The sequence below is a fragment of the Ornithodoros turicata genome, chromosome 1, assembly GCF_037126465.1.
Source record: "Ornithodoros turicata isolate Travis chromosome 1, ASM3712646v1, whole genome shotgun sequence".
Lineage (NCBI taxonomy): Eukaryota > Metazoa > Arthropoda > Arachnida > Ixodida > Argasidae > Ornithodoros > Ornithodoros turicata.
Genome location: NC_088201.1, coordinates 167,518,089 through 167,532,734, shown reverse-complemented (window position 1 = coordinate 167,532,734; position 14,646 = coordinate 167,518,089). Strand labels below are relative to the sequence as shown.

General features: G+C 47.1%; 1 protein-coding gene across 1 annotated transcript; it reads left to right on the top strand.

Moving 5' to 3' along the window:
• The first annotated feature begins 219 nt into the window (after window positions 1–219).
• Window positions 220–1,011, top strand: LOC135389135 (protein NYNRIN-like). The gene has a single exon (XM_064619147.1). The coding sequence runs from the start codon at window positions 220–222 to the stop codon at window positions 1,009–1,011; it is 792 nt and encodes a 263-aa protein (XP_064475217.1).
• Window positions 1,012–14,646: the final 13,635 nt, after the last annotated feature.

Sequence of the window (14,646 nt, the reverse complement as noted above, 5' to 3'; positions counted from 1 at the left end):
TTCACTATTTCCTTGGACTGTTCAACACGGAATGCCCTTTCAGTCCAATTATGCATGCATTTTAAATATTGTAATAATAAAGCAGAAAAAATCGCCCTGTTTTTTCGTATGTGCGTATGTGTGCACGGTGTGTTGTATACTTTCGGCTTTCAGTGTATAGAGTAGAGCGACGTTAGTAGCATAGCCATTGGGCCATAAGCACAGAGTTGGACAAAGAAAATGATAATTGTTCCAGCTTGGAAGCAGACCTCCAATATTCCGAAAAGTATGCAGACCTACTATGTCCACCTGGACATTGTAGGTCCGCTGCCCCCGTCATCCAGCAATCGCTATCTACTGACCGCCGTGGACCGTTACACTCGATGGCCAGAGGCTTTCCCCATGCCAGACATATCAGCCGAAACTGTCACCGCCAGCTTCTTGTCTATGTGGATATTGCGTTTTCGCGTGCCCTCCCCAATAACAACTGACCGGGGGCGGCAGTTCGAAAGCCGGCTCTTCACTGCTTTCGCTACCCTCCTTGACACCACCAGGCTGCGCACCACATCCTATCATCCGGCTTCTAATGGCATGGTGGAACGTTTACATCGCCACCTCAAATCCGCGCTCATCGCCCGCGGAGAGAGAGATCACTGGGTCTCCCATCTCCCCCTCGTGCTCTTGGGTATTCGTGCCGCCCTTAAGCCGGAGCTCGGATGCAGTTGCGCTGAACTCGTCTACGGCTGTTCGCTCCGCCTCCCCGCAGAGTTCTTGTGCCCGTCGAAACCCGACATCTCGTCTTCGGCCCTCCTCCAGCGCCTTCATCGCTCTTTCAGCATTGTGCGAGCAACCCCGTCGAGGGCTCCATCCCACCATATCCCCAACATTCCTCAAGACCTGCCTATGGCAACTCATGTGTTCCTGCGGACAGACTTGGTGCGCAAGTCCCTCTCTCCGCCTTACTGTGGAAAGGAACCTGTCCTCGCCGGATACCTGTCCTCGCAGAGGATACCGTGTCAGTCGACCGGCTGAAACCAACGTATCTTGAAAATCCCAGCATCGTCGCCTCCTTTGCGCCCGGTTCCTCGTCGGCGGTTGCTCCCGGCAGCCACTCCTCTGCACCCGCCCGCTCTAAGCATGTCTCATGGCCGGGCAGCCTCGGTGTCTCCCGCAGGGGGGGGGGGAGGCTGTAGCAGACGATACAGATGGCGTGCGCATCGAGCTGGGCACGCTCCCCGTGTTACGCGCAAGCTTTTCGGCCATTCGACTCGGCCTCTCTGATTCAGTTCGGTTGGCACCTAGCCGGCAATAAACAGCTACCTTCTGTTGCGGTGCTTCTCTCTGATTCAACACGTATAACTATCCATTTCCAACCAGTGCAGTAAAATTGGATAGGTAATCACTGTTTCTACCCATACAGTTCTACCTGAGAAACAATAATTGTGTTTACAGGGCAGCTCCGACCGCAATGGAACAAGATTCAGTCAATTTCCCTTAGTGCACACTGCCATTGATGAGGATCGTGCATAGTAGAACACTGGTCTTTGTTAATATTGGATGTTCCTGACCTGATGCTTTGGCTTCCATCTGGACCCTTAATGAATCTCTGCTATGGGTCGACTGAACTCTGTGTTTTCTTTGCAGGCGTCATCACGAATGCTAAGGCCACTTTCTTGGCAACCAGGCTATTTGAAAAATGCATGAAGGATATCCTGTTGCGCTACTCTTTCGATGCCTTCTTCATACAAAGGGCAAGTAAGGGGTCGTCTCCTTGAACACACGGGTCTTAGGTTAGCGATGTGAATAGCAGAGTCTGATGGACTGATGATCAAAATCACAACATCTAAGCTTCACCGATGTACAAGCAATGATCCTAAAGAGGGCAGTTGACAAAAGCTCAGCGAAACCACTCCTTTCTCTCCGCTTACAACTGACCTGTAATCAGACTGATGTAGTACGTATAATGTCGGTTAGAGTTCCGCCACGGGTACCACTGGCTTTCGTGAACGGCCGTCTTTCAGGCGCTTTACGTTGCTTCTTCCTGAATGCCCCTGTCAAGATTACTCCCCTGGGCCACACGACGTCAAAACATACCAAACGAAAGCAAATACAAAAGAAGAAAACAAAAGTGCAGAATGTACAGAAAAGCCGTGTAAACCAAACTCAGAGTCACAAAATAGATATAGAGGGCGCAAGTTTAGGCTTGCGTTACATTAGAATAGGCGCTCCGATTTCAATATCGCGGTCTCCGATGAATCGTATGTAGGTGCCGGTACTACAGGTCCAGAAATGGAAAGGTGAGTCCAACAACGTGCTAACGGAGCTGCACGTGCAGACAACTATTGAAAGACGGGCATGGTGACATTGGTGCAGCCAAGTAGGCGTCACTCTGTTTACATTGTTGTTGACCTGGGTTGAATTTATTAGACTTTCGGTAGGTTTAGCGCGCATAATGGGTCTTTGTCCGTCACCTTTTGTACAACTTGCACCAGAGTTAACTTAAACGCCATTCCTAATATATTGCTTTAATAGTTGGGGGTTTACGTCGCGACACAACTGAGTGAACGCCATTCCTGCCTGCTGATCGCGGTGGTGCTTAGGGCATGAGCCGTACGCCTCGCAACTATACAGCGAGTCACATGCGCAAATGCCACTTAGGTTGCTCTGCACAAACTCTCTACGTGTGCTATAGCTATACACATAGCTATATTTATACGTGGTGCGCGCCTTGGAGGGAAGAAAATAAAGAGATGCCCTAACCGCCTCTCCCATTGCAACAGGGCATGCAGACCGGCGCATGGCACTGTGGTCTGTTGCCCAACAGGTGACCCATAAACGTCACTGCAATGCGTCATCAAACATGGCGTTCTCATGGCGTATCGTACCTGAATACGGAGACGCACAGCGGCCCAATAACTTGCTCCCGCTTTCAGAACCTCTTTGGAGCAACAAGTTATCACACTTGTTGAAACTGTTCAAGCAACGGATCGCTAAATTGCTAGAAGACGTACGTACATCACTGTGACATTGACGGGCTTCTCTTCTGTTCTGCTGAACTTCCACTGCGATTTATTACGCTGCAAACGTTGAAGTACCCCGTACATTTCAAAGCGCTGTGCAAATGAACTCCGAAGCCTCCGCGCAGACCGCCATTACCGAAACAAGAGGGGATCACGTGAGCGGGCAACTAGATGGGGGTGACATTGCGAGGAGCGACCGCCAAAGGAAACCCCCGACCCTCCGTGTTTATAGCCCTCTTATTAGTTTCTTGCCTCCACGGTGCGAGTCAATGCTTTAAGTCAAGCAACGTCTTTCTTGACTTCATTACCGCACACATCGTTCAGCAGGTGCATTCCAACGACTGTCAAACAGTCGGTGTGTGAAATATGTTATCTTTTCCTTAGGTAGCCACATGCATTCCTTGAGCAGGCACGTTCTAATGATCGTGAAACAGTCGCTCCCGCAAAGATATAATCTTTTTCTTCTTTAGGGACTTCACATGGGGTGCGTCTCATTCCGCCTTTGTTACCACAAGTATCCATTCCAAAGAAATGTGAGTTCAGCGTAAGGATTTTTGGTTTCACGCCCTCAACACACACGTGCTATGAAACACATTCGGTTACAGTAGTCGTACTGGATACTTTGCTGAACATGACGTACATTATCGTAATCTTTTTAGTTCGCGCTCACTGTGCAGATGCTGAAGACCTTTAATTGTTTTGGTTTTCCTGGTCATCCTTGGTTGGCTTGGATTGTGAATAAGTGTTGCGATTGGGCTCGTACGGGATCTCGCGACAAATCACGAGGAAGTTACGCGTTTCTCGGATGTTATCAAATAATGAGATGCTCATCAGGCTTCCAGTCCCACCCAAGATTAGCTAACGATGATGTTTGTCTAGAGGAGGTGGTGTTCCCCTACATGAATCCTGACTGGACTGGCGATGATGGAATGTCCCAGGGGGCGTGTGGTAGTGGCCGTACGCTAGGACGGTGCCGATTTTATTGGCTGCAAGACGCAGTAACGCGCGGCAGCAGAGGCGCGTCGTCGTCGTCAACGGTTGCCACTTCACTCCCCCCTCAGACGCGGAGCGATGCATGCGGTAAGGGTCTGCGTCAATATCATGAAGAGGAGAATAAAGACGGCTCATGGGTGATAGACAACTGGGCACACTGCTTGTAATTGTGGCAGTTGATGGAGCAGCAGAAAGATAGCAGGAACAAGAGCGCTGCTCCGAGTTCAAGAGAACAGATATGAGTGCTGAGTGGGTTGGGTGTTTCAGTAGTTGCTGACTGAGTTGAGTGGCTGCTGATTGCGTTGGGCGGTTGCTCAGCGCATTGAGTGAACGTTGCTGAGGGCTGATTGTTTCTTGGTGAGTGCGTTGCTGAGTGGGCGACAGTGCCATGACCCTTACGAGAGCGTGGATGCTGGTTGTCGCCAGAGAAGTGCCGGAGGACCATCACGAAGCAGGTGGAGGCCGGAAACTGAACTTGCTGTGATCCTCCCTGTGCGTACCCGGTAGAACTGGTGTCGCAGCGCGACTTGCCTGCCATAAGGTGCTTTGCTGCCATTGTGAGGATCCGAGTCGGCCTAAATCGAACTATTGCTCCGCCTAGCAAGATGCGAAAGTGATGACAGTGCTGTGTTGGAGTTTCAGCAGATCCCTAGGATGCTGGGCACAGTCAGAAAGAACACTCTGTGGAGCAACTAGTTGGCCCAAACAAGCGACTCCGCCTCAGATCGACGAGAGCCCCCCCCCCCTTCATATTATCGAATGGGGAGGAAGAAGATATCCGCTCTCAGAAGCGACTGTTCTCTCACGAAACGCTCGTCACAGCTGTTAAAGCAATAAGGAATCTAACATCGGTATGGTAACATCTAAGCCACTCATCGAAACCTCAGTTGTGATGACCAACCTAAAGCCACTTCGCATATTATCTTCGTGTTGCGAATGTAAGTGCAGACAACAACAACAACTTTATTTTTAATACTCCTGTCACACGGGCATTTCGATCCTTCTCGAATCCGATCTGCATCGAACTTCCCGAGCACGCTCGAGTTTTGACGCTGCTACACGGCCACTTTCAATGCCCATTGAATGGTTGACGGTGTCGAGAATATAGGCAAATGAATAACTCAACTCATTAATTTCGCGTTTCCTATATAACAGCGATATTAGTGGTTTTATCGTATACCGATGTAAGCATCATTTGTAGCTTCACGCGCATGTCCGTCTTAAGTTATGACAGGAAGGGAGTTGCAGTTACAGTTACAGTTCACCGGGGTCGGGGATGCAAATGGCGGGCGTCGAGCCATCTTGAAATTCTCAATCCTGTGATGGGAACTGTCTTGAGTCAAGCAGCTTGAGTCAGCGCCCGTGTGTGTCTCATGTTCCTCCCGTGGTTGTCTGTTTAGCGCTGTGTTTTTTCCCGGTCTAGCAGTAAATCGTTATGCTCTGGATTCTCTCGCCATTCATCTGTATGTCAAAGCCGAATAGTGCTAAAATATCCTGACGAGAATTGAGGTTAAAATTTTCAGAAACTGAACATATGTAATAGATTCTCGGTATGAATTCCTATATATATGCCGCCATTCCTGTGCTATGTGCATGTGATATGCTGCTCTAAATCTTGTAGTGGCTTTGTAGAGCATATGTAACGGTGAGATGCATCAGACTCCAACACCTCCTCCGAGATCCCATAGTCTGAGATAATTCACACAACACTGGGAATATGGCTAGTGAAATTGCGTCACACACAGAACACGACTACAAAACGCTGCTGGATAACACAATGCACCCAGTCCTAGTTGGACTAGCTGCGACTCGTTACAGTCGCAAACCTCATTGTTGAGCTGGGACCGGTTCAAGTGGCTTCACTTGGAGTGGCCTGTTCGGACAGAGGGCAGCTTGTATGTAGCTGGTGGCGCTTAGCAGGATCGCTATTCCCAGCAACGCCAGATCCAAAGAACTGCAATGCAAAGTAACATTTTATTTGTAGTCAAACATTACACATATTTTATTGTACATGTAGCATAACTATAATGTAATTAAATTATAGCAATTAGAAACTACACAGTTTCATGGTTGGCTGGTCCTTGCTTGACTGTCTTTTGGGCATCTTGAATCATTCAACAAAGTATATAAGATGTTTTCAATAATACACAATGGATCGATATTTCCTTTGAACCCCAACAGCTTAAGCTTTCTGAAAAAGTTGAAAGGGCACAAGTAAATATGCATTCAACTGCAACATGTCATTGTACTATTGTAGTGTGTGCCTAGACAGTCACTCAATTTGAGCAGTCGTGGCCACTGAAAGCTCGCGAATCTCTCAACATTTCCGTTGTGCAGTAGTTGGACATTTCAACTACGAGGTTAGCCGGCTTTTGGGGGCAATGGGTACTACTCTGGCACACTACGCTACTTCAAGAACATCCGTGGTGTGAAGGATCTGACACACGAGAATGAACGAAAAAAAAAGACAAAAACTAAAACACGAGAATAAAAAAATGTTGCTGGTAACGTTTAACATAAACCGCATGTTACTCGTAAAACTCATTGTGAAAAGACCCCTAAGGTCTAATGTGTTATGGGACTGAGAGGTCCTCTCGGCCTGAGAAGGCCTCTCAGGCTGGTGGACCTCTCAGATTGACAGGACCTCTCAGGATCTCTCAGAAGCTAATGCCCAGATTTGACATCGGAACATCAATATTCAATTTCGCCGTCTAGGCTGCACCTGTCGTCGGAGCGGTACAATCATACAGTGCTACATGATACACCAGAGATAGATACAGACAAGTACGTGTCACAAAACTCCACATATATTGAGTTCCTTCGATTGTACAGATACACTCAAGGCATGCACACTGCTATCAGATTATCTAACAGTTATTTCAAATGTCTTGCAGAATTGTCAATATCTAATATTTGTTGAAGGATCGCTGGCAAGAATTTACACGAAACGGTACATAGCAGCAACAGAAACTAGATTTAGCACTTACATGTCTACGAAAGCATACAGTCATCATCAACACATTCTGTCGTATTCCACAAAGCGTGAACTCATGGGACACATATTCGCAATGTCCGTACAGCGGCGGTGAAAAATATTCTTGAGGAACTCCGCTTATCGGTGATCAAGTTCGTCTGTTTTACGTATACTTCGGGACTCGCGATGCAGTGTCTAGTTTCCCTTGCTTGCGTAAGACACTGGCGAGATTGGGTTCTCACCACCTGACGCTTCGTATGAGATTCATCTGTAAGAAATACAATTTCAAAATGTCAGTGTAAGTCAGTGTGTAGGCATCGAAATATATATCATACCGTTTGGCACAAAGCGCCGTTGGTAACCTAACGTGGTTGGTACTTTTATCGGCGCTCATAATGCGTGTCTGCGAACAGCGGTAAAAGTGTAAAGTGAACAGGAATGCCTGTCACTCACAAAAGCATATTTGACGACCAGCTCCGGTGGCGCAGCGGTAACGCGTGCGCTTGGAGACTGGGAGGTCCGCGGTTCGAATCCGCGGGCCGGCTGTGCCGTCTGGGGTATTTCCTGGGTTTCCCTCACATGTGTAATAGGTGTATGCCGGCACAGTTCCCCTGAAGTCGGCCCATGGACGCAGCTATCCTCCCCCCGAGCGGATTCCGCTCGGTCTTCCACTTCACCCTTTCCTCTCCTCCTCTCCACCACCTTTCCCTATGCCCCTTTCCCCATGCCGCCTAATCAGGCAGGCAGACCTCTCGGGTTCCTCCCAACGACACTCTACCTCCTCCTCATATTTGACGCATCGTCTACATGGCTCAAAAACAGTTAGAATCCCGAATACAAAACGCAAATTACTTGATATCCGCGGCCGACGTCCTCACAGTTCAACGTTTCAAAACAGACTGATTGAACCGCTGGCGACTGGCCGAAACGCTTCCACTTGCGTGCCGTGCAATAATGCACGCATTGCAATAACAATAGCTTCAAGGGGGAACGGCAATACAAGATTGTCACGGCACTTGTTCCTTGGAGGAATAATGCACAAACATGTGAAATCTTGCGAACCATTTTCCAAAGCGGACGACGTGGCATGTCCCGCGGCGCGGGAAACATGCAGCAACTTGCTCTGGGAGGTGTTACACGATGAACTGTCGCAAAGCTGTCTGAGCTGTCTGAGAGGTCCCCCCAAACCCCTCAGGGCTACATGAATGATTCTACAACGTCTTCCAGGTATTCTCTAAAAGGTCCTATCAGACCGCTCTGTGCTGCCTGCAAGGTTCTACCAGACCTTTCAAGACTTCTTGAAAGGTCCTCTCAGACCTCTCAGGAAATTTTGAGAAGTCTCTTAGACACATTTTCGACTGGGACGGCATGCACTTACAGGTGTCACGAACGTGACGCGGATTAAAGAGAAGAGGTTCTAGTGGAAGTAATATTTCTAAACGGTGTGCAAGGGAAAAGCACTTACGCATAGTACTCACGATAAAGCGCTCTCCACAGTTGCAGTCGTGCTGTGATCCAACAACATCCACCCTCCCGGCCGCTGGCGCTCGTTGTACTCTCGCACTGTGGTAACTTCGACAGATCCTTTAGATTATAAAACTAACGCTTTTGTCACACATCACGAGCAAAAATCGTTGTACAGGCATGCTGCTAAGCAAGCGAACATTGCACAGTAAACGCATCATTCATCACGGGAGCAGGAACGCACAAAATACAAATATCAGAATTCAAAAAAAAAACTTTCGTTAACGCTAACGAACTTTACCGAAAATTGAAATATGATTGTTTCTACTAATAAAGTTACTTTCCGATCGGTTTTATAACTTCGTCTTGCAATCTTTATGTTATCCTGTCCTAGCACTGAAACCGAAACTTCCCCCAAATATGTAAACTGGTCCAGTACGAACTGCCACCACCTCACTTCCAGTTCCTACCAGTCCAGCCTGAACTGGAACCAGTTCACTTTCAAGATGCCACCAGTTCAGCTTCAACTGGTACCACTTCGCTTTCCAGTTGCCACCAGCCCAGCTTGATCTGGCACCTGTTCACTTTCCAGTTTGGTACCACTTAGTTCCAGTTGGAGCGAACTGGGAATGAGCTGGTACCAGTTGACTTCTCAGCTTATTTTTTTCGCCTGGGATGGATAACAGGGAGGTAGACAGCAAGATGAAACCCTCCGCGACTATCTGCTTTGTGCAGACGGTATGTTACCTAGTTCACATGGGTATGCTGCTACCATGCTTTCGGAAATGATATTTCTAGCAGGTTGAGCATGCCGCCAGCAAAGGGAGAGGCAGCCACTCTGTTCAATGCGTTGAAGACTCATGGACGTCATGATAAGGTTTGCATGTGCTTTTGCAGAAGAAAAACAAGTTGGACCCCAAAATAAGGGCCTAGGTGTTTTTTTGCGCATTTCTTCGTTGTTCATGGTTTCATCGTTCGATCATTGCGAATGATGCGCGGGGAAAGTTCTTGTTGTGCCGCCATGAGTTCAACGCTCAGGTCTCTTGATGATGAATGGTTATGCTTTTAAATGTGAATAAAGGTGAAAGGCATGAGTGGTCAATAAAGTTATGTAGTTGCTGCTATCGACTGTTTTGTGTGGATTCTTGTGAGTACTCATATCCCGGAGACATGATGAGCATACTTTGCATAACACTCCAGAAAGCATGCATGTACGGCGGGGTAGTTAGCAGAGTCCAATGGGAGAATTGCAGGTTGGATCTTGGAAATGCAACCTTTTGACTTGAAATCCTCTCACCGTAGCACCGGTGGCCTCACAGGCGTCCATGCGCTGTGCCGTCTAATACTCACCTGCCACGACGTCCAATCACCGTGGACGAGGAAGTTATAATGGCCTAAAGCTCTGGGAGGGCTCTTAGCAACTACAGGTTAGGGAGTGGGAAGTTTTTTGTTCCTTATACGTTGGTTCACAAAATCCTCGAACTGTATCATGACAGTCCGGAATCCGGAGGATATGATGGGTTCTGGCGTACATACTCTGAGTTTGCAAAACGCGTCTAATGACGATAGATGCGAACCATCATACGAGACTACGCCTCTTTGTGACATGAATGCCAGATTCACAAAGCCAGATTCCACCAGCGGACATGCGCTATGATACAACCCGAGAACCCAGACACAACCTTTCGCGTCGTTCACCTGGATTTCGTCGAACTAAGAAAAAGGCGAAGCTGTAGGCGCACTCAAGCCTTCCTGCTCTTCGTCCACTGCACTAGGATGCTCGCGACACGACCTGGACGAGAAGACGCTCATTCAGTCATTGCCCATCTTGATCAAGATATGTTAAGGAACACGAAGGTGGTCATCTCACACAGCGGTCCTGCGTTTCGCTGTAGAAAGCTTCGAAAGTAAGCACTTGAGCATGGGATTACAATGCGCTCCACAACACCCTACCAACCTGCAGCGAATGTGTTCGATGAAACAACAATTGAGCACGTAAAAAGTACATGGTTGTCCATCCCAAATTTCGTGGCGGTTGGATGCGCTTTAGAAGGCGCAGTACAGCATCACAACAGGCCGCACGCAAGAGCTGTCCGACGCAGTCCGCATTTTGCTGCGTACAAGGAGGACTCCATTCTCCGTGCTGGCTAGGGGTAGCCGACCGAATATGGCTGGATGAGAATCCGATGGCACCAGAAGAAAATGAAGCTGAAATTCGATACTAGACACCAGGCAGAAGTTCCGGAGCTCAACGGCGAGGACGTTATACTCGTTCAGCCTCCTGCAGTTGTATTCACACTGAGGGTCTATAGTTGACACTCTTACTTGTAAAATGCAACGAATTTGCATGACAATAATCAGAAACCAAGGAAAATTCGACATTGCCCGTCTAACTCTCGTATTTTTCCTTTCAAGGACACAGAAGGATCTTCGAAGCAATTAGCTCAGTGCGTACGGAACGCAATGATGACGTTTTCAATGATGAGCCAGGTGAGTGTTGCGCGCGATAGACGAAAGCGAAAATTATGAGAACGAAGGCCTTCATGGGTATTTTGAACGCAGCGAGGTGTAGCTCAACATCCTTGATTTTCTTCCAGAGAATTGCATTGTTCAGATTTTACTATCGAAACATGGTAGCCGTCCAAAAAGCCAGACAGCATCGGGTATTGAACCCGCCCGTATACTGATAACCTGTCAGCATTACTGTCGATTACCCTGTGCTAGCACTTGGTATGAAATCGAGAAGAGAAATTACGATTCCGTCCATGATCAGCACTTAGTTGTTGTTCCCTTTGCTGACTGGCATTTCTGGGTCTATTTCGATATCATGGCACGTTGATGCTTCAGTCCAGAGTTCGAGGCAACTCGCTACTGTAACTAAGTTCCTTTTCTTGGTAACTTGTCACTCAACTCGGTACATTTGCGCCGTGGTAACTTTCAGAGGAGGTAACTTGACTATAGAAACTTATGCTAAGTTCCAAGTTACTTTTAATTATTCTCTTTTCACACACGTCCACTTATTTTCTTGCTTTTTTCTCCGGTTCTTTCATGGCATTTTGTGCCGCAAAGCGTAATATCCAATCAATGCAGTATTCTACTTAGGAAGTAAGAACTGAAATGAAGCTGAACCACCGTGCGCCCACAGGAAGTATGCTGCAAAGCGTTCGAGTTGTTGGATATAAACGAAAACGATCTAACCGTGTTGCACTCCTCTGCAGGCAACTCAAGGTCGAACTGAACTGCTCACGCGCGCTGCACCTGCGAAGTGCTATTTTGTGTCCGAAGTAGCTTGGAAGTAATTCGTTCTTTTTCAAGTTTATTTATTTAATTATTATTATTGTTATTTATTTATTTCATCACGCAAGTGAGTGGGAGCAGAGGCTAAAAAGTCGCAGGAGACATGACAGGGCCTCTACCGCCTCAGCAGCACATTAATTAATCGCAATGTATGCAACACTGTGCACAATGATAAACAAGTACAACAATGTCACTCAATTATCAATAGAATAAATATCAAATTAAACATAGATCAGTCTTGAACATGACCTATGCTACAGCAATTTGACGTTTATACCCTAAAGACGAGAGACAAGAACCGAACAAGAAGGACAGAAAAGAAATTTTCAGACCCAGCAGCCTGAAACTGAGAATTTGTTGTCCGTCCTTCTTGTTCCGTGTCTCTCGGTTCCCTACCATTCGTCTATACCAGCTTGCCTGCACACTCTCCCCTCTTTCTTTATGGCAAACTGCCAATATGGGGCGTATATTGCCCAGTTTCAACCAATATGGGGAAATACCAATGGGGGAAACGGGTCCCATACTGGGCCCGTATCGCGAATGACCAGTCAATATGGGTCGAATATTGTGTGCTGCTTTGGCGGTTTCTTATTCATGTGGTGTATATTCGGTGTCACGCATAGACTGCCTATAGGCAACATATTGGCTTCTGATTGATGTTCTGCCTATTGTGCGTTGTGGATAGGCAGCTATAGGCTGCATACTGCTTCATGTGTTGACCGTCGTGTGTTGTGCACAGGTATTCTGTCGACAACGTATGTTAAACGCGCAGTTTCCAAAGTAATTTAAGAACAGTGAAGTACTAAACAGGTGCTAATAATATTGCTCTGTATTTATATTACATGACACTATTTCACACAAATATTTGACACAGGCACTTGCTACTATATTCACGTACAGATGTGTTTCATACCCTGAAGCAATGAAGAAAAAAACTTGATATGTCCCAAAATACAAAAATATACTGCCTAGGCACTTATTTGTGTGTCTCTGCGTTCACAAACGAGCAGTTAACAGGTAAAATGTATATAAAATGAGGTATTGAAACGTGGTTTTACGGAAAAAAATTGAACAAATGCATTAGAATATCTGCTAATGATTTACGTGCCGATACGATTGAACAACTATTACTACGCGGTGAAATCCGACATTATATCATAAGCTGCGTTTTGCATTTGTTACCAAATATTTTCTACTGTATCACAGATATCGTGTGCCTGAGGATTCATGTCTTTATACAAAGCGTATTGGTACTATATAAAATGTCTATGTACGAATAAATTCGATTAAGTGTTTATAAACACTGCACTTCCTGTAGAAAGTATGTTGGAAATTGGCCGCTGATTCCTTATTGAGCGTTTATTGAGAAAGGGTCTATGGATTTCATATTGAACCTGCTTTGCAAAATTATTAGTGTATCCCTATTGAATCTGTGTATCAATGCAAGTTAATCAGTGTGAAGGCGACAGAGCACGCGGAGTGCTGGAACAAAAGTTTCCAGAACACTTTTCAGCGCAATCCTTCCTCAGAGTGAAACGCTTGCAGCGAATGTAGGGCAGGGACCGATCCAGACCCTCGGTTTGGGGGGGGGTTCTTTGTCGGAGGGCGTAGTGGGGGAGGGCGAGAGGGAAATCGAATGTATAGACTGACGTTACGGAGGGCGATCGCCCAACCGCCCGCCCCCCTTGGATCCGCCACTGATGTATAGGGACTTGCATGTATGTATGTAGTTGCAAACACGTGACTGGTTTACCTAGGCACATCTCAGTTGTCTCGCGACGTACACCCCAAATTAGTAATTCAATAATTTTAATTTAATTAATTAATTAACCTAACCTAGGTACACGTCCACAAATCAATGGCCCCATTCGCGTGTCTGTCCTACTCTCAGCGTCTCACTCTGACGAACGAATGGGCCGAAGCGCGTTCCCTAAAGTTTCCCCAGCACTGTACATAGGAAATATGTATGACGGCAAAAGAAGAAAAACAATAGCGAAACAACAAAGAAAAACAAACAAGGGATTGTAGATTGTGCTGTCCAATCATATTTGCATGCCACGCAGAAACATCAATTAATGCGAACTCAGTATGCGAACTCAGTAGAAATAAAGTAACAGTTCTGCGGTACAGATCCAGGTTCAATACAAATACAGGTACAAGATCAATAGGGACACAATAATCGTTTTGCAGCGCAGACTCAGCATGGAATTCATAGGCCTGAGTAGTAAAGGGGCGGTCAGACACTACGGCATAGCTAAACTACGACAGCCCTGCCCCTGAGCCCTGCGCGTATTTTTCCCCTCGCGGCGCGTCCCTGCACGTATTTTTCCCCGCGCGGCGCGTGTGCGAAGGGTTGTCCACGCGATTATAACATACAGAGACATGCAAAGAAGGGTCATACACAAAAAGTACGAGTGAAAATATATTTATTAATGCCAATTGTAATGCCAATCAAGTTGAGATATATTTATTAAAGCCAATAGTGCTGCGAATTGTGCCAATTGTGATGCCAATCAGGTGAAGGAGAAAAACCCAGCCGAAAAACCTTCACCACCTGTAACAGGGCGGTGCTCGGGTGGAGGGCTGCTGTGGTGGGCGGAGCGTGACCGGAGGGCTGCGTGCGCGCTTACCCTTCAGCCTGGGCTGACTTCTTTCACCATTTTCCTACTTGGGCCGACTTCCTTCCCGCGACCGGCTGGCGGCGCTCGAGTGGAGGGCTGCTGTGGTGGGCGGAGCTTGACTGGAGGGCTGCGTGCACGCTTACCATTCAGCCTGGGCCGCCGACTTTCGTCATTTTTCAGCCTGAGCCGACTTGATCTTAATTTTTTTTTCAGCTGCAACAGGTGTGCAGTAGGCTGTTTACATGCAAAGGATGGCCATACAAAAAAGTATAAGTGAAAGTATATTTATTAAAGGCAT